General features: G+C 39.3%; 1 protein-coding gene across 1 annotated transcript in view; it reads right to left on the bottom strand.

Moving 5' to 3' along the window:
- LOC124722193 (protein phosphatase 1 regulatory subunit 37) overlaps positions 1-24,654 on the bottom strand; it is a 242,714-nt gene that overhangs the window by 189,534 nt on the left and 28,526 nt on the right. The window contains exons 2-3 of the mRNA XM_047247391.1: positions 21,406-21,503; positions 8,931-9,077 (exon numbers count right to left, since the gene is read on the bottom strand). Of these exons, the coding sequence (XP_047103347.1) occupies positions 8,931-9,077; positions 21,406-21,503 (245 nt within the window). The remainder of the gene's footprint in view (positions 1-8,930; positions 9,078-21,405; positions 21,504-24,654) is intronic.

A 24,654-nucleotide genomic window follows, 5' to 3' on the forward strand; every position in this document is an offset into this window, starting at 1 on the left:
TCCTATTATGGGTAGGTTTATATCCATACTACATTTTCAATCATCATCATTGCTCTCACTCACCAAAATGTAACTGACAAAAAATGTTAGCAAAAAATAAATGTACTATGAAACTGAAGGTAGCCTTGCTAGTTGCGACATAATGACACTTACTTTCTCTTGCATAGTGAATAGTTGTTTAAGTGAAGAGAAACACAGAATCATTATCCCATAGGACATTAGTGAATGAAACTCAGTAAAACGTGTTAATTTACAACTGCAGAACTCAGTTAGCAAATTCCTCATTACCGTGTTTTCCTGCATAGTATGTTCATTCTTGGAAGTCCCAGTCACAATTGTATTAAATACATGTTAAACTGACTCATTTGTGCATTCTCCCTGCCTGGTTTGTGCATTCAAATTTTGCACTATCGGTACTGTTTGTCACAACTTTTGCCACAGTGAGTTGTGAGAGTGGCGGGAGTAGGAAGTTCACGGCCATGTGGTGTGGAAATCTGCATGGGGCCAGTGCTGTTCAGTGTCAGCAACTCTGCAAGTCTCATGGATCATTGTCTATGGCAGAAATGACATGTGGCAGTAGTTTGTAAAGGTTGGCAATAGCTTCAATGACATCCAGTTTCGGTTGCGGACAAACAAACTGAGTAGCGTGTAATTGAGTCACTGGTTTCCTTTGCTCATGTTCAATGTTTGATTAACTTTCAGTTCATGCTTTTTTTCTCTCTTTTTTCTTCTTTTCTTTTGTACAATAGTCAACAAATGAAAAATAATTGAAGCAGCATGTTTGGAAGGAGGCAATGGCAAATGAAAATTACTGCACAACTGTCAGTTTCCAGAGCTGGTAAATGTGCTCCTGAAGCGGATAAAACTAGTTCGTCCTTCTAACATTTCAACTGATGGTGCACTGGTTCATGCTAAAGCAATATATTTGGCACAGAAGTTGGGACTTGTACATTACAAGGCATCCAATGGTTGGATCAAAAGGTTTAAGAATCGACATAATTTAGTGTATGCGTTCAAGTTGAGGTTGGAAATGTGAATTCACACTGTTCAGTCATACTCTGTCATCAATCATAGAAGAATACAGTCCAAATGAGATTTTTAATGCAGATGGAACTGGCTAATTTTCTCACTTTCTGTCTGACAAAATTGTTGAGGTCAGAGGAGAAAAATACCATGATGGAAAATTTAGTAAAGAGAGGCTAACTGTTTTATTATGTTGTAATGAAAGTGGAACAGAAACGTTGGTACCACTAATAACTGGAAAGGTGAAGATTTAATAATGCTCCAAAAATGTCCACTCATTTCCATGTCGGTACACATCTAATGCAAATGCATGGATAAAAACACTTATACTTGAACAATTCTTGAGAGACTAGGATGCAACATTGGACGTTAGAAACAGGAAAAATCATCCTGTTTATTGACCAGTGTGCAGTGCATCTGCAAGATAAATCATACCTACATAATATAAATGTAATATTTTTCCCTTCCAATTGTAGAAGCCACCTTCAGCCACTTGACCGGGGAATTATAAAAATGCCTGAAACAAAGATACAGTAAGATTTTGCAGAGAAGAGGCTGGCTTGTAACCATTCTACAATGAGGTTACAACCTTGGGTGCTATGCATTTTGTAACAAGAGCCTGGAATTCCGTGCAAGAAAGCATGATCTCAGACGCCTTCAAGAAGGCTGGCTTTCATCGGATACTTTACAGAAGACATCATACCAGGAAACAAAGTAGCTGGAGCTGAACAATGGCAGCAAATAATTGGGCAAGGAGAAAACACTGACTACCTTAGCTTCGATGAATATCCTGATAGTGATGAAAGTGTTGACATCTGTAAATCCAGGACAATTGATGAAGTGTTGTAGGAACATATGGCAGAGAAACAAGAGGAAAGTGAAGAACAGGATGAATGGGACATTCATCGGTTTCTACAACATCAACGGCTATTGAGGCACTGGACACAGTTAAGTTTTAGGTTTTGAGTGTTGAAGTCAACAAAGATGTGATGAACATGTTAACTAAGATGGACAATACAGCATTAAAATTAAGACAAAATAAAGAGTCCACTATAGAGAAGTTTTTTGAACCTTTGCGAAGACAGGATTACACACTGTATGTTACCACGATGTAATGTAGTTTGGCTAATAAGATGTACAAAATACCAATAGTCTGTTGAAATGACAACCCCTAGTTAGTAAAAGGCAGTGATTCACTAATGGTGAGACACTAAATAAATGACATTCATTCGTTTTTAGCAGTGTACTAAAAACTGAAATTTTAGCATATTTTTAATTTTTAATTTTCACATGCCAGGTATGTATTCACACATTTTTGCTTCTTTTATACTAACATGTAATTCTGAGAATTTCTTGGTTTGATATTCCGAATATCATCTCGATAAGGTGCATTTTGAATTATAATTTATTTATTGAAGTAGCGTGTCCAGAAGTGTGGTACTGTGAGATCCGCTATTACCCCAAATATGGTACCCATATTTACGCATTTTGATAGACAAAAAAAATCTAATCACTATCAAATCAGATATTTTTCAGTAGAACATTTTTCCACTTGTGATTTCAAAATTTGTGGTTCTTTCAAAAACACGCTCGCTAATGGGAGACCACTGTAATTGCTATGTCTCCAAGGCAGAAGTAGCTGAACCTATGTTTTTATCAAGTTCACTGTAAATTTTTTCCCTTAGTTTAATATCATCATCAATATATACAATGTGGCCAGCAAAAGGATGAAAAGCTTGTAAGGGCGTTGCAGGGCAGGTTGTGGTGAGAAATAACTGTTACGAAAAAAATTCATACATTGTGCCATTTCCCAGTTAATTGCATTGAAGTTAGCAAATCAGGTCATAGCGCACATAAAAACAAGAAGCCCACCAGAGACAGTGTCACCAAAAATGTTCTCTGTTTGGTTTCCTAAACAAAAACAAGAGAGCGATACGAAAGTTGGACAAGGGACTGTAGTAAGGATTGAACCCAAACCAAAGGCTTAGCAATCTCTTGCACCATCATCCATGTTATAAGAACAACTTACACTAATTCCACCTGGCGGGCTGTTTGAATTTGAACACGTAATGCCTGATACGTTACCTTCAATGCTAATTAACTCGGAAATGGTACAATGTTATTAACTTTCACAAATGCATGATTTATTATTCTCTCTCTTGCACCTTACAACAATATCTGGTCCCATTAAGAAAGAACTAATTACCCATGCAAGTTTAAAGGTGATGGTACATAGTCTTGTCAACTACAGCAACAGAGGTCCTATGATTGAACCTTCTGGAATAATGCCTTTTGTAATTTTTCACTATGTAGGTGTTTCAGTATAAATTAGTTAAACCACCTAGTGTAACTGGAGTCATCATATGCCTTAAGCAGGAAATAACCACTCATGCTACGCCATGCAATTCATATAAAAGTAAGTTCTCTGGCACTGTGTTATGATCGATACAATCAAATGCTTTTGAAAATTCATCGAACATATATTTTACCACTTAAAAATTTTCTTAAAATTTTGCTAAATATCAGTCACTAGGAAATAAGAAAAGTGAGCTTATCTTTCCCATTTATCTGCGATTCATAACATTTTCAGTATTTATATCTGCATCTACATACACTCCACAAGCCGCTATGCAGTGTAGTTAAAATAGTTGGTAAACAGAGAAAGAATATTAAAATATTTTGGCAAAATAGCACTCCAAAGATACATGCTTTGAACAGATGATGATATCTGCCTACAATATGTCATCATTTGCACAATGAGAAGGGCAGTTGAAACAAGATGGTAACTTCTTCAGTTGTGTTTGCCATAGAGGAGTGGATAGTTTTAAGATTTTTGTCTTCAGTGAGAAGACTGAACAAGTCAGAGGAAGTGAATAGATGCATGTCTGTCAGTTGTTGAGGACATTTGCTCTGATTGTCTGAGCACAACCATTTCTGGTGAGAATGTTGGACATACTGATGCCATTATTCATGAGAATCCGTGTACTTTTTAAAAACTTTTCCCATGGAACTTGAATGTTAGTGTCGTATACACTCACACCATTGTTAAGGAGGTTCTCAGGTTCTTCAAATTGTGTGCCCAGTAGATGCATTTCGTACTTGATGACAAAAACAAGATCCATGCAAAATTTCCATATCCTTTTAGTATTACATATTTCTGTAAGAGACAGAGTGTTGACACACACTGTCACAAAGGAAAAAATCTGGAAGCATCATTACATACCAAAAAGCAGAAAGAAGTCTTTGATGGGCAGCACATTTGTTCTCCAACTAAGTCCAAACTATGTGCCACTACAGTATTTTTCACACTTTTCTGGGATATGAATTGGCCAATGCTCAAACACTAACAGGAGAGGGGTGAAGAAATGAATGCTTCCTGGTGTAGCACAATGTTGGAAAGGAGTTAAATCTATTACCATAAAGCCATCACAAAGGACTTCTGTCAAGAGACATTAACCTCCTTCACAACAACAGTGAGGGCAGTGGTGTAAAATAAGTTAAATTGGAATAATCAAAGAGTGTTATTCACTTTATTATTATTACAGCAGTTTGAAAATGCTGAAGGCATATAGTAATAGTTACGTCAAATATAAATGTCTACTACAGTTACATACACCGAGGTGGTGAAAGTCATGGGATACTTCCTAATATCGTATTGGACATCCTTTTGCCCAGCGCAGTACAGTAGCTCAATGTGGCATGGACTCAAGTCGTAAGAAGTCCCCTGCAGAAATACTGAGCCATGTTCCCTCTTAGCCATCCATAATTGCAAAAGTGTTTCTGGTGAAGGGTTTTATGTATGAACTGACCTCTCAATCATGTCTCGTAAATGTTCGATGGGATTCATGTCAGGCGGTCTGGATGGCCAAATCATTAGCTTGAACTGTCCGGGATGTTCTTCAAACCAAACGTGAACCACTGCGGCCCGGAGACATGGTGCATTGTCATTCATAAAATTTCACTGTTGTTTGGGAACATGAAATCCATGAATGGCTGCACATAGTCTCGAAGCAGCTAAACATAACCATTACCAGTCAATGATTGATTCAGTTGGACCACAGGATCCAGACTATTCTGTGTCAACACAGCCCACACTATTATGGAGCTCAAAGTTTGATACATAATACATCCACAACTCAGAGGCATGATAATTAATTTAGAGAGATCCGCTTCAGTTGCACTAATATTTATTTAAACCACAAGCAGCTCTGAGATTTTAAAATCCCATCTTCAGATGTATGAAAATTATAGTATTTGGTAATAGATTACATGCAGTCAGGTCAGTCAGCGCAAGATTTCCAATCACTTTATGTTGGCAGAAACTGTCTGCCAGTGGGCAGTCACATGGTAGGAACACCAACCACTACTGTGTGGAGGGTCACACCACAGGTCTCCACCACACCAGGGGTGATCTCTAAAACTGTCCTATTAGCAGACCATACAAGCAGAATTGTACCATATTAATACCAGGAAGTGAATAATGCAACAAATAATTTTCTGGAGAGCATCAACACTTAGTTCACAGCTAACGGACCAAGTCTTAATTGCAATAGCACACAGTACATCTAAGATTCTTACACACATTTCTGATCACACTGCTATTCAAGTCTTACAATGATTAGGAGAAAACAAGCAGAGTTATGGAACTGAGGATATGTGACAAGCTGTCGCCGAATGTTTCTATTCACAATGTCCAATGGAAGATAAATGTTGCTACCTATATGATTAGTACATTTTTTACTGTCAGCACCAGTGGTACACTGAAATGTATTAACTATATATACTTGCTGCCCATGATGATATATATGATAAGGTATAGGACCAACTGTATTCAGGCATTCCAAAAGTGAGTAATCAAAACCATATATGCTGTTAATTCACAAAAATTCATGTAAACCTGTTTAATTAGCTGGAGATTCTTATACTTGCACAGTGGTAAGACTACACACTTACACAGGTTGGAGAAAAAAGGGAAACACTCCAAGAAATGCACGCTTGAACATAAATGCAGATGCTAGTCAAGCCTGCAGGTTGTGCTGCTGTATTTGACCATGAACGACACCTGTGCAATATCCTCAACACGTCACAGATGTCAGTCGTGATCAGGACAGTGCTCCGTGAAGCTGTGAGTGACTTATGTTGGAGTTAAGCAAATTTGAACATAGGCAAACTGCTGGTGCTCGTAGGATGGGTTCTTTCATTACCAAGGGAGCTGAAGCGTTTCTTGTTACACGAGGCACTTCATCAAAGATGTGTACAGCATACAGGGAAAGCAGAAAAAACATCATTCAAAATCACAGTGTGGACAAAAGTGTGTGTTGAGTGATCATGACACACTGTCATTGAAGAGAACTGTGATGAAAAATAAGAGGATTACAACCACAAAAGACACTGCAGAACTGAATGTCACACTCACAAACACTGTCGGCACAAAAATGAGATGAAGAGAGATTCGTAAGTTGGGAATAGTATGGTGAGCTGGAATTCCAAAACCACACATCAGTGATGCAAAGTCCCTTAATAGGTAAATGTGGTGCCGAAGCCATGATACCTGGACTATGAAATAATACAAGAATGCCATTCTGTTAGATGAGTCTTGTTTCACACTGTTTCCAACTCCTGATTGAGTTTACACCCCAAACGTGAATCACTGCAGGATTTGGTGATGACTCGGGCAGCCGCATCTCAATATCTCATGGGTCCCACGATTACTCTGCAAGGCTGCATAATATCAAGGCTAATGTGACCATTTTGGCTAATTAGGTCTGTCCCATGGTCCAATGGTTGTTTCCAAATGGTGATGCTTTGTTCCAATGTGATGGCCCCCGTTCACACAGCTCGCATCATCCAGGACTGGTTTTGTAAGCACGAGGATGAACTGTCACATTCACCCTGGCCATAACAGTCACCAGATCTCAATATTACGTGTTGTATTTTTGGTTGTTTCCCTGTTTTTTGTTCAACTCCTGTACAAGGTTAATGTCTGACAACATAAAGGTGTCTGAACGGAATAACAACATTAATTAAGCAAACACAACCAATGAACAATATTTATATTCTCAACTATTGCTTGAGAAATTGTGCCACACACTGCAATATATATTTCAAACACATTTCCACACAACTCGGAGGCTGTTCCTAACAAGCTGCAGGTTTTCAAACCCAAGTTGAAGGGTTTCCTCCTGTTCCTACCACTCCCTGTAGGTATACTTCAGGTTCACCAAACTGTGTTACGAAATTTTAATTCAATGAAATTCATCTATTAATACAAACTGCTGTTCGTATAAGAGTGCTTAATGTCTACTTTATTGTGCTTTTATAATTATTTGGTTTCTCACACAGCTTTCCGAAATCATTAAAGGTGGTCAACAAGTAGTTCATACTTACATGCCATGACTTGTCTATTACTAAGCTTTGTCAAATAAGTTAATTATTATACTGTACATTTATTATAATTCTTGTTTTAAGTGTTATCTCAGTCTCAGATTTTGGGAGTTAATTTTCCTTTTCCTCCCTAAGTTCTATGTGTGTTATGGTGTGTTCTATGGTATTGTATCATGGATAAAAAATAAATATTTTTTATCACTTTACATTGACCATGGTTACGGGTTTTCCATGAATGTTCTGTCTGGTCTGAAGCATCAACGTAACTCAAGAACTTTACACAAATAGGTTGACTTCCAACTTCATTACCATCCAGAACTGCAACTGTGATTTAAACTGGTGTTTATTTGGTAATAAATATGCAAGCAGTTGCTTTTTATGATTTATTCAACCACGAAACGTGTTTTCAAGCCACTGCAGGCTCATCTCCAGATGGAGGTGTTACAGAAACATTATCTTGTGGACCAAGTGTAGCTAGATGCAGTGCTGGTGTTGCTGGCGGAAATGAGGGAAATTTAGTAAGCGGTGACGAAACATTTACGAATCCGAAAGTTTTTTATATTTTAGGTACTTACAGTGCTCTGCCTTCTGGTATTCACATCAGATTGCTTCTTATAATGTGCATTATTACACTATGTACACAAATAAACACAGTATGTTGGTACACTTGGTTTTACACTGGCTCAAAGGATGTAAACATTTGATGTTTTTGCAAAGAATACGGATATGACAGATACTGCACTTTTACTACATAATAGTATTTGTGTGGTTTTGCCAAAGACTATTATGTAGTAAAAGTGCAGTGTGTTTATGTCAGACTATTATGCAGTAAAAGTGCAGTATCTGTCATATCTGTATTCTTTGTAAAAACATCGAATGTTTACATCCTGTGAGCCAGTGTAAAAATAAGTGTAGCTACACACTGTGTTTATTTGTGTACATAGAGTAATAATGCACGTTATAAGAAGCAATGTGATGTGAATACCGGAAGGCAGAGCACTGTAAGTACCTAAAATATTAAAAAACTTTCAGATTCATAAATGTTTTGTTACCGATTACTAAATTTCTGTCATTTCTGCCAGAAACACCAGCACTGCATATAACTACACTTGGGTCCACAAGATAATGTTTCTGTAACACCTCCATCTGAAGTGGCTCAAAAACACGTTCATGGTTGAATAAATCATAAAAAAGTGACTGGCTCCATATTTATTACCAAATAAATGCCAATCCAGATTAACGTCATTGCAGCTATAGAACACAATGTTAGTCAGCTACATCATCAAAATAACAATGATGAAACAGAATTTCATGGGGGAAATGCCAAGGACTTATAAATAATATCACTACATGACAGCATGTTTCAGAATATTGAATTTCAATAAATTAATACAGTAAATGGAAGATTCAGTTTCATTCCAGACATACTGGAAAAATAAGTAGAAACTGAAATGGGAGTTATTTATAATAACTGCTTGAATGGAACAACTGCACTATAAGAATTACAAAACAACACCACCAACCTCATCATCAAGAGATGTTGCTTCCAAGTTAATATGCTTGAATTGGACACGCTTTAGGACTTCCTCCAAGCTTTCACAGTGGCCCCAAACTAATTGCTCACCTGCTAAGTCAAGAATTTCATTGCGACCAATATCCAAATCAATTTCCTGTAAACAGAGGGAACACATAAGCACACAATCACATGTTCTAACAATATTTTCAATGAGTGAAAACAAAATCCCCTTCAACTTAATTCTGCATAGCACACTAAGAATAATTATACAACAATTACACAGTTCCCAACTGCAGACTGTTCTCTTTTAAATACATGCTTTTATTTTGAAGAACTGCAATGCATACATAATGGGTTCCTATCCATTGCACTTTGATGAAAAAAAAATAAAACACAACAATTGTATTCAATACAATTTATTTTTTTCTATTTTCAACAACAATGAATTATTATCTAAATGTTAATGCATTCACCATTTGACTTATTTCCTTCAGGATACATTATTGCAGCTTCAGGTTTGAAGCAATTTTGAAGCAATTCTGGAATTCACACACACATTTCCGCATTAGCACAGTACTTAGTTCACAGCTAACAGGCCAAGTCTTAAGCTTCTAACACACATTTCTGATCACAGTGCCAATCAAGCCTTACACTTACTAGCAGAAGACAAACAGATTTCTAGAATTGATGACAGATGAGAAGCTTTCATAGAATGTTCATATTGACACCTTCCTGTGCAGTATATTATTACACCACTATAATGGCAACAAATCCAAAACTGCAGTAGTTTATTCAGAAGAAAACAGTGTAACAATCAAATGGCAAAAGAATTATCATTTGACAGTTCTACATGACTGACTCCTAATAATACGAAAATAATCAAACTATTAGAAGCAATGGATGATTGATGCAGTATCATTTATACGTAATGTGATTCTTCAGTTTCTCTGGCGTATTTCTTGCTCGAACAGTCCACAGGTGTACTGCCGGTCCACAGTTTCCAACGGGCACAATATTTCAGTGATCAGACATGTCACCATCGTCTGGTGCACTGACAAACTGAGCTCCTGACGGTGGGCGGCCGTCTTAAATCCCCTCCCCTCGCAAGGCACTCTCCTACGGTCTGCGCCCATGCGTCAGCGGTTGGTGAGACACTGGCGTCGGCGTCTGTGGTGGCGTCAGTGTAATTGCCTCGTCCGCCCTAGTTACACATTCGTTTCCTTTGCTGAGCATCTTTTCTATTAGACTCAATGCTGGTTCCCACACCCTGCTGAGGTTGTAGCCGTAATCCCGGTTGGTGAGTCAGTCCCAGACTTTATGGACTCCCTAAAGTCCACAAAGAAGGGGTGCCATTATGCCCAATTATCAGCAACGTTAGGGCACCTACATATTTGCTGGTCAAATACCCAGCAGAATTACTAAGCACTTATGTAGGTAAATGTCCTCATCACGTTCTGTGGATTTCGTAAAACGCCTTGACAACTTCTAGGAAATTTTGGATCACCTGGAGGAAGGATAATTCTTCTCAAGAATTGATCTTGCAGAAGCCTATCTTCAATTACCATTGGACAAAGAGACAATGAAAATTTTTTATGAATACTCACATCAGCTTCTTTGAATACCAACACCTACCTTTCAGAAGTGCTTCTGCACCTGCGTTGTTTCAAAAACTTCTCAAAAAAGTAACATCCAAAGTGTCTTCTTGTTTTAATTGCAGTGGTGACATAATAGATGGGACACAAACACCAGAACACCACCTTCAAAATTTGGACTATCTTTTCCACACTTTAACTGAGGTGGGCCTCAACTGTAACTTGCAGAAGTGTTCTTTCTTCAACACAATGACTGTATACCTACACCATATCATCGACACCAATGGTGCTTGTCCTTTGACAAAACATTTGCAGCAATTTCCATCTCCTAATATTTATGTTAACTGCGAGCTATTCGCAGAAAATTGACTTACTACATAAAGTTCATTCCTCATGCAGCACAAATTGCCATGCCTCTGAACTGCCACAGATGTAAAAAAGTTCCGTTCCATTAGACAAAAAGATTGTGACCAAGCCATTCAAAGACTGAAAAATGCATTGCTTCACCAACCTTCCTTATGCACTATGATCCACTGAAACCATTTGTGCTTGCAGTCAATACCTCATCCATGGCATTGGCCAGTTTTGTCCCACAAAATTGGCCAAACAGAATGTCCAATCACATTTTCTTCCAGAAGTTTGAACAGTGATCAGATTAATTACAGTCAGCTGGAGAAGGAAGCCCTGGCTATAATGTATGATATCACCAAATTTCATCATTACCTGTATGGCAGAAAATTTTTGCTGGTCACAGACCATAAGCCTCTTACTGTACTGTTTCATCCGTCAAAATAAGTTCCCGGTCGCAGGGCACAGAAACTTCAATGTTGGTCGCTATTATTATCAAATTACCAATATGAACTTCTGTCTTGCTCAATGGTGCAACATGCATATGCCAACACATTGTCTTGTTTCTCTGTCTGCACAGATGCAGTATTCGACACATTGGAAGTGTCTTGTTGACATATTGATTCTTCTGATTCACAAGCACTGGAGTCTTTTCCTATTGGTTCACAGCAGATCACTCAAGCCACAGAGCATGACCGACCTCTATGATTGCTACAAAGTTTCATTCACAAAGGTTGGCCGCACCCTCAGAAATGTATCCCCGATCCCTTGATGTGAAGATACTCTGTGCACTGCAACAGTTTCTCTCTTCTGAATGGTGTGATTCTGCTTCACACGACCAATGAACAGACCAGAGTGTTAACCCCTGTCTTGTTGCAACAGCAAGTGTCTTCTACACAGAAGTCATTGGGGAACAGTTTGCAGCAGGCAGCTGGTGTGCCAACATTGTGCATGGCTTGGTTTAGATAACCATATAGAACATGTGATTGCACAGTGTTGTGCTTGTGTGGGCAATCAGGCTGCTCCGCACCAGGAATTTTTCTCCTGGCTACATTCTGATACTCCCTGGCAACGTCTCCATATCGACTTTGCTGGACACTTCTGGCACACACATTGGCTGATTATCGTTGGTGCCTATAGTAAATACCATTTACTTATTCCAATGCTTTCGATGAATGCCAAAAGCACTATCAAGGGGCTTGCTTCTATATTTTCTCTGAGGTTTACCACAAACAACTGTTTCTGAGAATGGACCTCCATCTTCTTCCAAGGAATTTGCACATTTTGCAAACACAATGGAATCCAGCATGTCAGGACAGCACCATTCTCACCATGGTCTAACGGCAAGGTCAAACATTCTGTTCAAACGTCCAAGATGATAATGTCAAAACTTCGAGCTTCATATTCATGTGTTGATGACTTACTGAAGTTTCTGCAACACATTTGCATGTGTAGCATCATCAGATCTTGCTGCATTTGCTTTGTCCGTACAGCCCTGCTTCAGCTTCAGACTTTACTATGAAGTTTCACCCAAACATCAGACTTCAATATCGAGTGTACAACAAGCCACGTTTATCAGAATCCGGTGTTGTTCTCAGATCAGCTAGTAGAGCGCAGTATACTATTCGTGCCCGCACAAACACGCATCAGCACCCCCAAAATCAGCTACAGCTCCATGAATCCAGTGATCCTGCCATGGATAAAACTGTTTCAGATTTCTTCAGTGCACGGCATCTGGCCACGGTGATGCAGCCACATCCATCCACCACAACAAAGCCTCCTATGTAGTTTACCAAGTGAGTGCCTCCACCCGCAGTTATCTCACCAATAGAAGTCTCTGCCTGCCCACCTGTGACACCATTGCCGCTAACACCGCAGATCAGCTGTCCCACAAACATTGATGCTGTGACCATTGTCTCGACGCCGGCACCCTCTGCAGTACCCTCCATGTTCCTACTTGTGCCATTGGTTGCATCCTGCACCTGGTTTTCCCTGGTGCTCACAAGATGCACTGTCAGGATGCAGGTTGGTCTGTTCTGCCCCAGCTACGCAACCACTATCCACAGCACAGGCTTGCGGGAAGAGGTGCGGTATTGGCCACTATCTAGTCAGCTGCATTTTCAAATATGCGGGCCACCAGTTAGGATGCCACATTTTCTTTGCCACCACTGCAGCACGAGGGCACTACGACGCATGATTACAATGCTGCTGATGAGGTGTGAGCATCCCCTCTCCAGAGCTCCTGTGGCAGGTCTACTTAAGTTCGAACATTCATGGGTTGAGCCCATTTTGTGCGCCTGCCAGTTGAATAACATTTACAGATTTTCATAGCAGCCAGGGATCAGCATCTTCTCAATAACATTGTATTGAAGAGTGAAAGATTTATAAATCTTTTGTATCTGTGTATATTTCTACATTCAAATCTACTGTTAGCAACTGACACTGCACCTACAGCAACAAAGCGGTCACCCCCCTCCACTAGACCTCGGGTGGCTGCGGTGGACCAGCGGCATACGCGTGGTGGTGGGGATGGCGGTCGACGTTGACGGGCGCACTCCCAACAGATTGCCGCTATTGCAGGGTTCCATGCTGTGCTGAGTATCCCTCATCTCTGTTGACCAGATTGTCGTGAATCCTTATTTCTATGGATTCTTTGATAACGCTTTCCCATAAGCCAGATGCTCGGCACAGTACCTTCGTGTTTTCGAAGTTGAAGGTGTGTTCTTCACTTATGCTGTGTTCTGCTATGGCTGATTTTTCTGTGTGACCTAGTCGCACACATCTGCTATGTTCTTCGCAGCATTTAGATATACAGCGCTGTGTTTGCCCAATGTATTGTTTTCTGCATTCGCATGGTATGCTGTATACTCCTGGTGTGTTAAGGTTCAGCGCATCTTTGGCAGAACCTAGGAGCTCCCTCGTCTTCGGTGGTGGTCGGAGAATGGTTTTGGTATTGTGTTTGCCCAGAAGTCGTGCAATTTTGGCCAAGAGCGGACCCAAGTATGGAAGGAACGCGAGTAGTTTGTCCTCTTCTTCCTCTTCTTCTTCCTCTTCTTCTTCTTCTTCTTCTTCTTCGTCATCATCTTCTCCTGAGGTTCTCACTGCTTGCTGCTTCTTTTAAAGTGCCCTGTTGATCTGCATTTCACTGTAGGCATTTTGGTGGAAGACTTCCCTCAGGTGTTGCAGCTTGGATGGTAGGCTGTCTTTGTCGCAGATTGCGCGTGCCCTATGTACCAAGGTGGTCAGTACTGTTTGTCTTTGTGCTGGATGGTGGCAGCCTGTTGCATGAAGGTATAGGTCTGTGTGTGTCTTCTTTCTATGTACTGCGTTGCCTAGTGAACCATCTGCATTCCTCTTAATTAAAATATCAAGGAAGGGGAGGCATTCTTTTTCTTCCATTTCCATTGTAAATTTGATGGATGCTGTTGAGGTGTTCCAGAAATGCACCTAGCACCTGTTTGCCATGTCCCCACATGACAAAAGTGAATTCTCTGTTCATGAACAGCATCTGTTTCTCGCTCCTGCATCCATTTAAGAACAACACAGCGAGCAAAGGAAATCATAAAAACTATGATGCCAACAGAAAACTCATGTATGAAGGTCACTTAAGTCAATTAATGACAAATTTCTAAAATATTTTTGTTTCTGGAACTAATACTGCTCCATAAGAAGATAACTTGATAAACATTGGTCCTGTGCTAGACAGCTTAAACCTTTATAAAATTGTTAATTTGTCTCATACAGTCACACAGATGTAACTCGCCATTACATCAAATGTTTTACAGTACTAGTTAATTTCCCGCTCTGAACTCAGCGTTGCAAAGTCAAAAGTCAAACACACTGTACTCTCTCTCTTTTCAAGTGTTGTGAGATTGTATTGAATTTGTAATTTTGTAAGATCTAATAACTGACTTTTCAAAGAGTATAATCTTCCACAATTCTTGTCTTTCCATTTAATATTCAGCTGCTTTTTCATCCTTATTTGTATATAAAGAGAGGAAAATTTCACTAAGAGCTTACAGACATGGCAAAGTCCTTTGTGAAGCAGCAGTACAGCAAAGGTTTGTACGTGTGTACGTGCTTGCATGTGCGTGTTAAGTTATAGATTATGTCAAAGGCATCAACCAGTGTAGCAAAACAAAGTACTCTTTCCTCAACCTGAAGGTTGGTTTAAGCACTGAAAATAAACTCAGTGTAAAATCTGGCTCAATCGCTCAACTGCCAGCAAACTGCAGTCTATACTCTCTAGAGGTTAAGAATGGCAGTCTTTATGGACACACAAACATATAGCTACAATACTACATTGCTGGCCATTAAAACTGCAACACCACATGCAAATTATTATTGTTTCAGTGCAATTGCATAAAGTCAGTTGGAGTAATACCAGCTATATTCTGTATACAAGGAAAGATTACACACATTATGTTTTTCATTTAGAAATCTGATCTGAGTGTTGGTTGTTTGTGAGATGATGTTATGCCTAGGGCTGGTAAATTTCATGTTCCATGGATCGTCTGCATGAGTAATCATAATGGTGAAAAACAAGTCACTGTACATTCAAATTATACATTCATACTTAAGGGGGTTAGGACATCAAAAAATAAAAAAAAATCGATTTTAAAAAAATATGCTTATTTTGTAGTGCACGTCTTCCTGAATAATTTTATGTATAAAACATATATATTTGAGGAGTTATAAGGTACGCAATTTGGTCTTAAAGTGTATGAAGGTGCAGTGCCACACCCCTCTGCACAGCATTCTTCTGTCATACCTAAGTGTATTCGCTCTGTAGAATTCGAATGTAATATTTGTGCCAAAGATAGTCATACGTGAAACAAAGGACTATTGATATTGATACTTTCTCTGCTGCTATCGACATGCATTGTTTTGATTGCTGGTTTTGTTTGTTCTATGTTTTGAAAGGCGTGCAGTGTGGTGCAGTGATCTTCAACACAATTTTTATTTTGCTGTGTTGTTTTGTGTTCGTTTGTGGCATATTATCGCACAGGATGCCTAGAATTTGTTGCTTCAACCGTAAACAATGTCACCATGGCAACAGGTACACAGTAAAGGGTGTTACAACAAATGTTACACCAGTGGCTCAAGACTGCAACCTCTCAGAGCCAGTAAACAATCCACCACCGAGTGCTTCTAGAAGGAAACTTGTTTTTGGTGCTAATGAAAATGGAGGCTGTGAATCCAAAGGTTCATGTAATATTATCGTTGATGTTAACATACTGTCACAATTAATATTGGACAATGTTATGTGCAAGCATTGCTTTGGTGTTCAGTGTGTTTCTTTGGTGGAAGATAAGAGTGCCAGGAAAGGCCTTGCTACGAACTTATCTGTGATATGCAGCAAATGCAACGTTGGTGTGTCTTGCATGACATCTAAAATCGAAAACAAAGGTTATGATGTGAATTTGAGGGTAGCATATGGCATGCGCTGTATTGGTAGGGGACTCTGTGCAGAACACTCTGTGCAGTGATGAATCTTCCTCCTCCTCCACCAAAGTTTGAGAGGTATTATAGCTTACTGATTGAGGCTGTAAAAGAAGTAGCAGAATCTTCAATGAAAAGTGCTGCAGAAGAATATATTGTTGAAAATGATGGTGACAGGGATAGAGTGGCTGCTTTTGATGGTACCTGGCAAAAAAGAGGGCACACTTCATTGAATGGTGTTGTAACAGCAACATCTGTTGACACTAGTAAGGTACTAGATGTTGAAGTGCTGACTAAATTTTGTCATAGTTGTGTGAAAGGGATTGCAGATCATGTATGTAACATGAACTATAAAGGCTCAAGTGGAGGTATGGAAGTGCAGGGAGTTGTAAGCTTGTTTACCAGATCTGTTGCCTCTCGTGGCCAGTGTTATGTGAAGTACCTTGGTGATGGTGACAGTAAAGCTTTCCTTGAGGTTCAAAAGTGTGCACCATATGGAGCTGACACTATTGTGCAGAAGTTAGAATGTGTGGGACATGTACAGAAAAGACTTGGCACTAGACTTGATTTCTCAGGAAAAAAAAAATTATCTGATGGGAAGGGAATAAAAGGGAGAGGGCGACTGACGGATGCATGAATTGACTAACTACAGACATATTATGGTTTGGCAATAAGAAGGAACACAGGGGACTTGAAAAATATGAAGCAAGCAGTTTGGGCCTTATACTTCCACAAAATGTCCACAGACAATAACCCTATCCACAACTTATGGCCAAAAGGAAGTGAATCATGGTGTGGCTACCAAAGGTCAATTGCTGGTGGTGAAGAATATCATCATAGGAATTCTCTACCAACTGCTGTAATGGAAGCCATCAAACCTATATTTAGGGACCTTGCAAATGAAAACTTACTGAAGAAATGCCTTCATGGTGGTACCCAAAACCCAAATGAAAGTTTTAACCAATGTGTAGGGGAAAGATTGTCAAAAACCGTTTTTGTGGGAAGAAATGCACTTGCTATTGGTGTTTATGATGCAGTTTCATGTTTTAATGACGGTGTGCAAAGCAGGAAATATGTATTAGAGAAAACGGGAATCAAGCCCGGAGTGAACTGTATCAAAGCTTTGTATGCGATAGACAGAGAGCGTGTAGTGAAATCAGATAAATCATTTTTGGAGGTCATAAAATCAAGAAGAGTGCATCATAGAAATGTGAAGAGGAAGGAGACTGATACTGAAAACGAAAAAGAACCTGCTTATGGTGCTGGACAGTTCTAAAACTATGCCAAATACAAGCAGAAACTTTAATGGCCACTTTCCGCAAAACACAATTTTCTGTACTTAGGTACATGTAACATCCAAAATAAATATCCTATTACTATCAAACTCTAGAATTTTCCAAATCTATTAAAAATTGTGGTAGAAATTGGGATAATTAATTATAAAATATGAGTTTTTTCTAAACATGAAGTTTAAAATGTAATAACTCAGTCATTTTTTCATAAATTAAATAAACTCTAGAGTTTCGTACTCCTTTATGTATGATTTGTATGCTGTGGAAAATTCAATGAAGAATCTCTCTTACTTATGAAGAAAAGTGTACCTAAAGCAATTAATGCAGCCAATGATAACGGAAAAAAATGGTCGAATTTCACACATAAAACAAATTGCTTTTGTTATGTTTTTCAACGTCCACTGCTATCAGTGTGAATCCTGAATACTTCTTGGTCATGCTGACAAATTTTTATGAATTTATTTGTAAAAGTATAGACAGTGGAAATTAAAATGTCCTGTGGTGCCTTTCCTGCTATAAGTCGGCCCATTTGACGTCCTACCCCCCCTTAAATATGTTTTTATGTTGACCATATATTAAACGGATGTGAATTAGTAATTCCTATGCACAACTTTTTATATATTGGGCCTACACAAATAGAAATTATTCTACTGAATGGAAAAAATTGTCAAGGAGAAAATTTTTCAGTTTGTTTTCAAATTTAACTTTGTCATCTGTTAAGACATTTTAACTCAGTGGGCAAGTGACCAAACATTTTGTTGTGCCACAGTAATGAACGTCACTTTTTTCTTCCAGTGTTTGCTATTATGTACATAATTGTTTATTTTGAACTATATTGGGTTATTGACAACGAATTTCATGAGGGAATAAATATACCATGAACCAATAAATGCTTAAAACCTTAAACAGATGTAAGAAAGAGAAAAATCTATGAGCATTTGTCTGAATTAAACAGCAGCACGATCACGACCTATCAAGAGTGCGATTTATCTTTACAAGATTTGCTGCTCGTGTTGGTCAGAATCCAACACCTGTCATGCGAATATGAAAGGAGGGCCATACTAAATGTCATGCAGGAACCAAACAGCCCCACATGACCACATATTATTCGTTCAGCTGCACAGGATTGTAAAGCCATTTCACATGCCTTGAAAGAAGGAAGGAAGATTCGGTTTAATGTCCTGCCAACATCGAGGTCATTAGAGGTGGAGTGCAAGCTTGGATTGTGCCCAGGATGGGGAAGTAAATAGGTCCTGCCCTTTCAAAGGAACCACCCCAGCATTTGCCTGGAGCAATTTAGGGAAATCACAGGAAACCTAAATCTAGATGTCCGGATGCGGGTTTGAACTGTCGCCCTCCTGAATGGCATACCTCAAGTCAGGAAATGGGTTTCTTTGGGTTAAAGCAGTGTGACATCTGGAGCACCACAGACATCACCACAGCAACCACTGTTGCAGTTTCCCTTGACACAGCAGCAGTGTGAAGTGCGCTCAGAGTGATGCACCCAACACCAACAAAAACGACGACAACAACACTGGACGCATTAAGTGGCACCACACTATGTCTTCAACTGAATCCCAATTCTGTTACAGTATTACAATGGACTTATCTGTGTGTGGAGGCTCCAAGAAGAACCAACACTGCCAGACTGCATTCATCATCTTTGTATGGGCCCAGCACCTGGTGTGATGGTATGGGGTGTCATTTGGTATGTAACACGATCATCTATGATTCGTACAGCCAATAATTTGGATAGCAGACATTGTGTTTCTGATGCTTAAGGTCGGTGACTGTGCTCTATCTTTGAAATCTTTGTGATTATATCTTTCAATACGATATTGTAAGACTGCATGTTGTCCTTGCTGTCCTGACCTACTTCAATGCAGAGGGTGTTCTGTTCAACTGTTACCCTGGATAGAACATTTTCCAGATCTCTTGACACACTGAATACATTTGATCATAGGTTGCCGAGACAGTTGCACACCACCACTAACCATCCACTATGACAAAAACTGAAACTGGGTTGAAGCAGGATGGATTGGCATACCCATTTTGGTCTTCTAAATTCAGTAACAATTACTGCTACTAAAGGTGGTAGCTCTGTTTACTAAATTTCACATGCTGTATACCCCCAAAGTGCCAACAAATTTAATCACATGTTCTTCCTACTATATTAGATATGCACAATAATAAAAAAAAAAAAGATCACTATTTGCTACCCTTCCCGGAGCTGCTATTTTAATGGGTAGCAGTGTACATATTGAAAAGAAATGCCCCAAATTCAGCACAGTAACATATTTTTATACCAAATAGAAGTAATATATCAAAAGAGATTTCCTAATTATATTTCATAAAGCTATAACAGTCAGCGATATATTTATTAATTGAGATAGTGAAAAACATTCGGATGAGAAACAACTATTGTACACGAATCACATGCATTTATTCATAGAATACAAATGCTGGTCACTTGCAATAACTAATGTTCACAAATTCATTTACAGAACAGAGGTGGTGTCATGGAGAAACAATTTTATGACATTTTATTTCTACAATAGATTATATTTCAGAGTCCAAATCAGCCTACTTGGCATTTAGCACAGATTACTTTTTCCTATAACTATACTTGTTGTGAACATCACTGTTATTCTTAAACTAGACTGCTGAGGATACATTCCATTCCATACAAAATGTACAGCAAAGCTGTTCTTAATATTTTCAACTGCTTGAAGAGATATTGATTAGAGGCATGTGAGTGGATAATTCTAATTACTATCTTCAGTGCAAGGGATACTTTTGAAATGCAGTTTCTCTAAGGAAATCTCATCCCAGGCCAGGTAATGAATGCAGCTTACTACTCGAGCATTCTCACACTGACAGTTACTAAAAAAAGGATATATTTTCATGAAATTACAGATTTGATACTATGAATCTAATTTTTTTCAGCCTACTAAAGTCACCATTTCACAACCTCTTTCACAAACATTACAGTAATGTTAGTGCAGATTAGTCATAAATCATAATAAGTTATCACTTATCAATGTCCTAACCACCATTTTTGCAATTCACAGCAGTGCCACAGTCTTATGTTATTAAAAAAGGTTACTAACCCTACTTCTAAAAAGCCATTGCATTCCTTCAAATCATTTAAGTATCAGAGAAATCCCAAATAAGAACAATGAAAAACCAAAATGTCTTACCTAATCCACATTAAGTGAAGTACTGTTGTACAACCAGAATTCAGAATTACAGTTAAGAGGATGCAAAATTGGATGGCAGCTATATTAATATTGTAAATAGTCTTCACGGGTTTGCCGCCGGATCACGTTGTGCAAATTCCACAATATTTCCTCGGAGCAACTGTCCGACATCTTCAGGTGGTTCAACCTTGCTCGTGGCTAGGTACGACAGACGGTATCCGCACACCAATGCCCCATTTTTAGAACACGCACGCGAAGAATGCACAGCCGCGGAAATCCCTCATGCACAGTGATTTGCCCTATTCAAACTCCCTCTGCAGCAAACCCGTGAAGGCTATTTACAACACATCCATCGGGAAAGCTTGAAGAGTCATATATTAATATTAATTATTAAAATGTGCCACACCACACAAAAATGGGAAATCTAGTAACATATGAAAGTTGGTTCTCCAGAGCTGATCACATATTTTCTGAATCAACTACTCATACTTACAATTTCAAAATGATTTTCCTGAAGAACCGAAATAAAATAATTCACATTTAAACCACTAAGTGAAGTAGTGTGTTATACATATGCATGCATGATGTAGATATACATGTTGACATACCTCCAAAACCTTTAGAACGGCAGGTAATGGCTGAACACCATGCTTACAACAAGATAGCTTGTATGCGTCGACAACATCCTTACGAGTTATATTCTCAGCTGCAAGTAAACACAGAACATTAATTTACAAATAAACAAGTTTCTCTATCACTCAGAGGAGGATTGTTTATGACAAACTGGTAGCAAAATATAAAGTAAAAGATTTGTGCTTCAAGTATGATTCTCTTTAAAGAGATTCCCATTCATTCACAAGTTGTAATGATGATAATGACATGAAACTTGTTAACTTATCTAGAAAAAGAATTCTTGTAGATTGTTCTTTTTTTTCAGGCTGCTGCCTCTCTCAACAACCTCAAAGTTGCGAAACTGTAATTGACTGACAAAGTGTTGTCATGCTGTGTGTGAAAGGATGAGTAATCAATTAATGACAGTAAAGAGTACCTACATCTAAATGAAATGTGCAATATGAGGCACAATCACAAATTTTTATTCACTGTTTTGGTCATTTTTGTTCTATGCATTGCATTGCATGAGAACAATCTTACTTTTCTACTTCTACAAATATGTACCAAATTTCAAGATGGCAGTCTCTATTGTGTGCATGCACGAATTCATGTAATTTACTGATGTTCACACTGTAGTAGCTGGTTGGTAGAAGTAATACAGTAATACACATCCATAAGTTGTCAGTACTGGAAGACAAACAATAAAACATCTCCCCATTTCAGATCCTCTAACCTGACAGTGACCGCACTACTTACCCCTCTGCCCCTGACATAAGCAGCCAACTTTACTTAGCTCAAAGCCGAATTCACCAACGTCAATTAAAATTAAGCACATCTTAAATGTTACCTCTGTAAATATTTTCATTTGTCACTGAGGTTTGTTGATTTGGTTGTTAGTTGCTACATGCCTACTGTTATACAATGCAGCTGAGAACTGTGGGCCGCACGAATACTTAATTCTAGCTGCATGCGGCCCACAGGCTGCAGTTTCACAGCCCTTGCTCCATATTGTGAGAGATCATTTCGAGCAATGACCACTCATGTACATAATCCTAACTCCTCAATACACCTATTCTTATAGTACAGTAAAACCTGCTTCAACATTCATTTTTGACAGCTATTGGTTCCAATGATTTTGTTTTCCTTTAGTTTACCTTAAACTCAGTTGTTTCTTCAACTGAAATTCTCCAGTTGTCAAGTTGTAATTTTAACCATATAACAGGTTTTGATTCAGTTATGAATCATTTTCAAGCATGTGAAGTGGTTATGCCAAAACTACAGTCACATAATATAGTATACATAATTGGACGACGAGTGTAATCAGCTCAAGGCGCTATTGAAATGTGGTGTATTATGAAAACGTACATGGAAGATGAGTTGAGATCACTTCATCTCATCTGAGTCAGAAGGAAGCGATACACCACAGCCAGACAGCTAGTTTCACCAACAATAGCTTTTGTTTCTAGACTCCCACTGCTCCTGCTATTAACACACAACCAGTTCAACAATAAGATAATGGTCTGTAAGAGCTTTAATACTTAACTCTTAATTTGGTAGTACTATGATGTGTGCACGGTGTGTGTAGATGCAGGAGCAGCTGGCTGCAGTTCACAAACAGCTGACGACACTTTTAGCGACTGTCAGCCTTCTTCCGACTGTTGCCTTTGAGTTAATGGTGGCAGAGAATCTGGCACACCATATGCAATACCTTAAGTGTTGCTTGTTTACAGCTCGGGCTCTGCAGCCAAGGCACCTTGCAGCATACCTGATGCGGACAATTAGCCCTCATTGCAGGGTGATGTACCCTTGCATAGGATACAGCAAGCATATGAGAACTTAAAAGAGGGTTCAGGTCAGTCTGCAATTTCTGAGTGGTTAGGAGTAAATGCAGAAAAACAAAATCCAGTGATGGCAGCCAAAAACTGTCACACAGCACCTGTGATAGATGCGGATTTTGGAACTCGATAAGGGTACTTGAAGGGGATCAAGGTCTGAATAAGACATTTCATATAGTGGAGATGCTGAGCCTACCCTGAGACAGCTGCTTAATGCATCTGCCAGTTTGTCTGCACCTCCCACAACAGATTACTTCCTGTAATCTAAATGTTACCACTTGCGACTGCTCTCTGATTTTGTCTCTGGTTTCCTGCCTTAAAGTGGCTTACCTGGCTTCCTATAGACTCACGCTTAACAATGCGTAAGTCAGTTAGTCATCAATATATGATAATGAGTAGCAGGTTGTAAGGAGTTCGTGTCCCTCGAGGTAGAGTGTCAGTGTGGAGGCTGGACGTCTGGCCTTACCCTCTCACCCTTTGAGTGGACAGGTGACCACTCCGTCAGTAAGGTCTGAGCAGGCACATGGAAGGGGGGGGGGGGGGGGTTTGTGCATTGGTAGTTATCGGAAGCTCCAATGTTAAGAGCTTTAAGAAAAAATGTCCAGTGCTTGAAAGAAGTACAATATGCACTCAGTACGTCTGCTGATGGTCCACACCTGAGATGTGGAGGTGGTCCTGTCTGCAGTTATCAAGGGTGGAAGGTGCAGTAGTCTGCAAGCTGTGGCTAACATTGGCGCCAGTAACACTTGTTGCTTGGATTCTGAGGCAATCCTCAGTTCGTATAGGATACTGGCGGAAGTGGTGAAGATTGCTTGCCTCGCTGATGGGATACAAGCAGAGTTCACAATTTGCAGCATTGTACCCAGAGCTGATCAGTGTCCTTTGGTTTGGAGCAGAGTTTAGACTCTGTGACAGTAATGGCTGAAGATTTCTGAACCTGCATTATTAGGTGGAGAATTGTAGGAGTTCCCTTGATATCTCAGGGGTGCAGAACACACAGGAAGCAGCTACTCAGATAGCAGCATACTTGTGGAGTGCACATGGGGGTTTTTTAGGCTAGGCAGTAATTTGAGGTCCTATGATGAACGCTTATGTCAATACACACCAGGGATATGAGATCACGAACAAAGTAAAGACACTGTGACTCAAAATATTAACACAAAATAACTGATCAGGCAAATATCTGTAAGTGAAGAACATATTGATAGAATCTTTAGGTGCTGCCAAATAATTATGGAAACATAAAGAGTGGCAGGCAAACCAGTCAGTCATGAGGGGTCACATCCATGCGAAAGATGGTTGTCTGGCGTCAAGGAGGGTGCCCTGGCTGCTGGTCCTACACTCACATGAATCTACTTGGTTCAAATTAATTATCGCAGGTTTGTATCGGCTACCTGATTCCACCATGAC

Source organism: Schistocerca piceifrons, chromosome X (genome assembly GCF_021461385.2).
Source record: "Schistocerca piceifrons isolate TAMUIC-IGC-003096 chromosome X, iqSchPice1.1, whole genome shotgun sequence".
NCBI classification, from domain to species: domain Eukaryota; kingdom Metazoa; phylum Arthropoda; class Insecta; order Orthoptera; family Acrididae; genus Schistocerca; species Schistocerca piceifrons.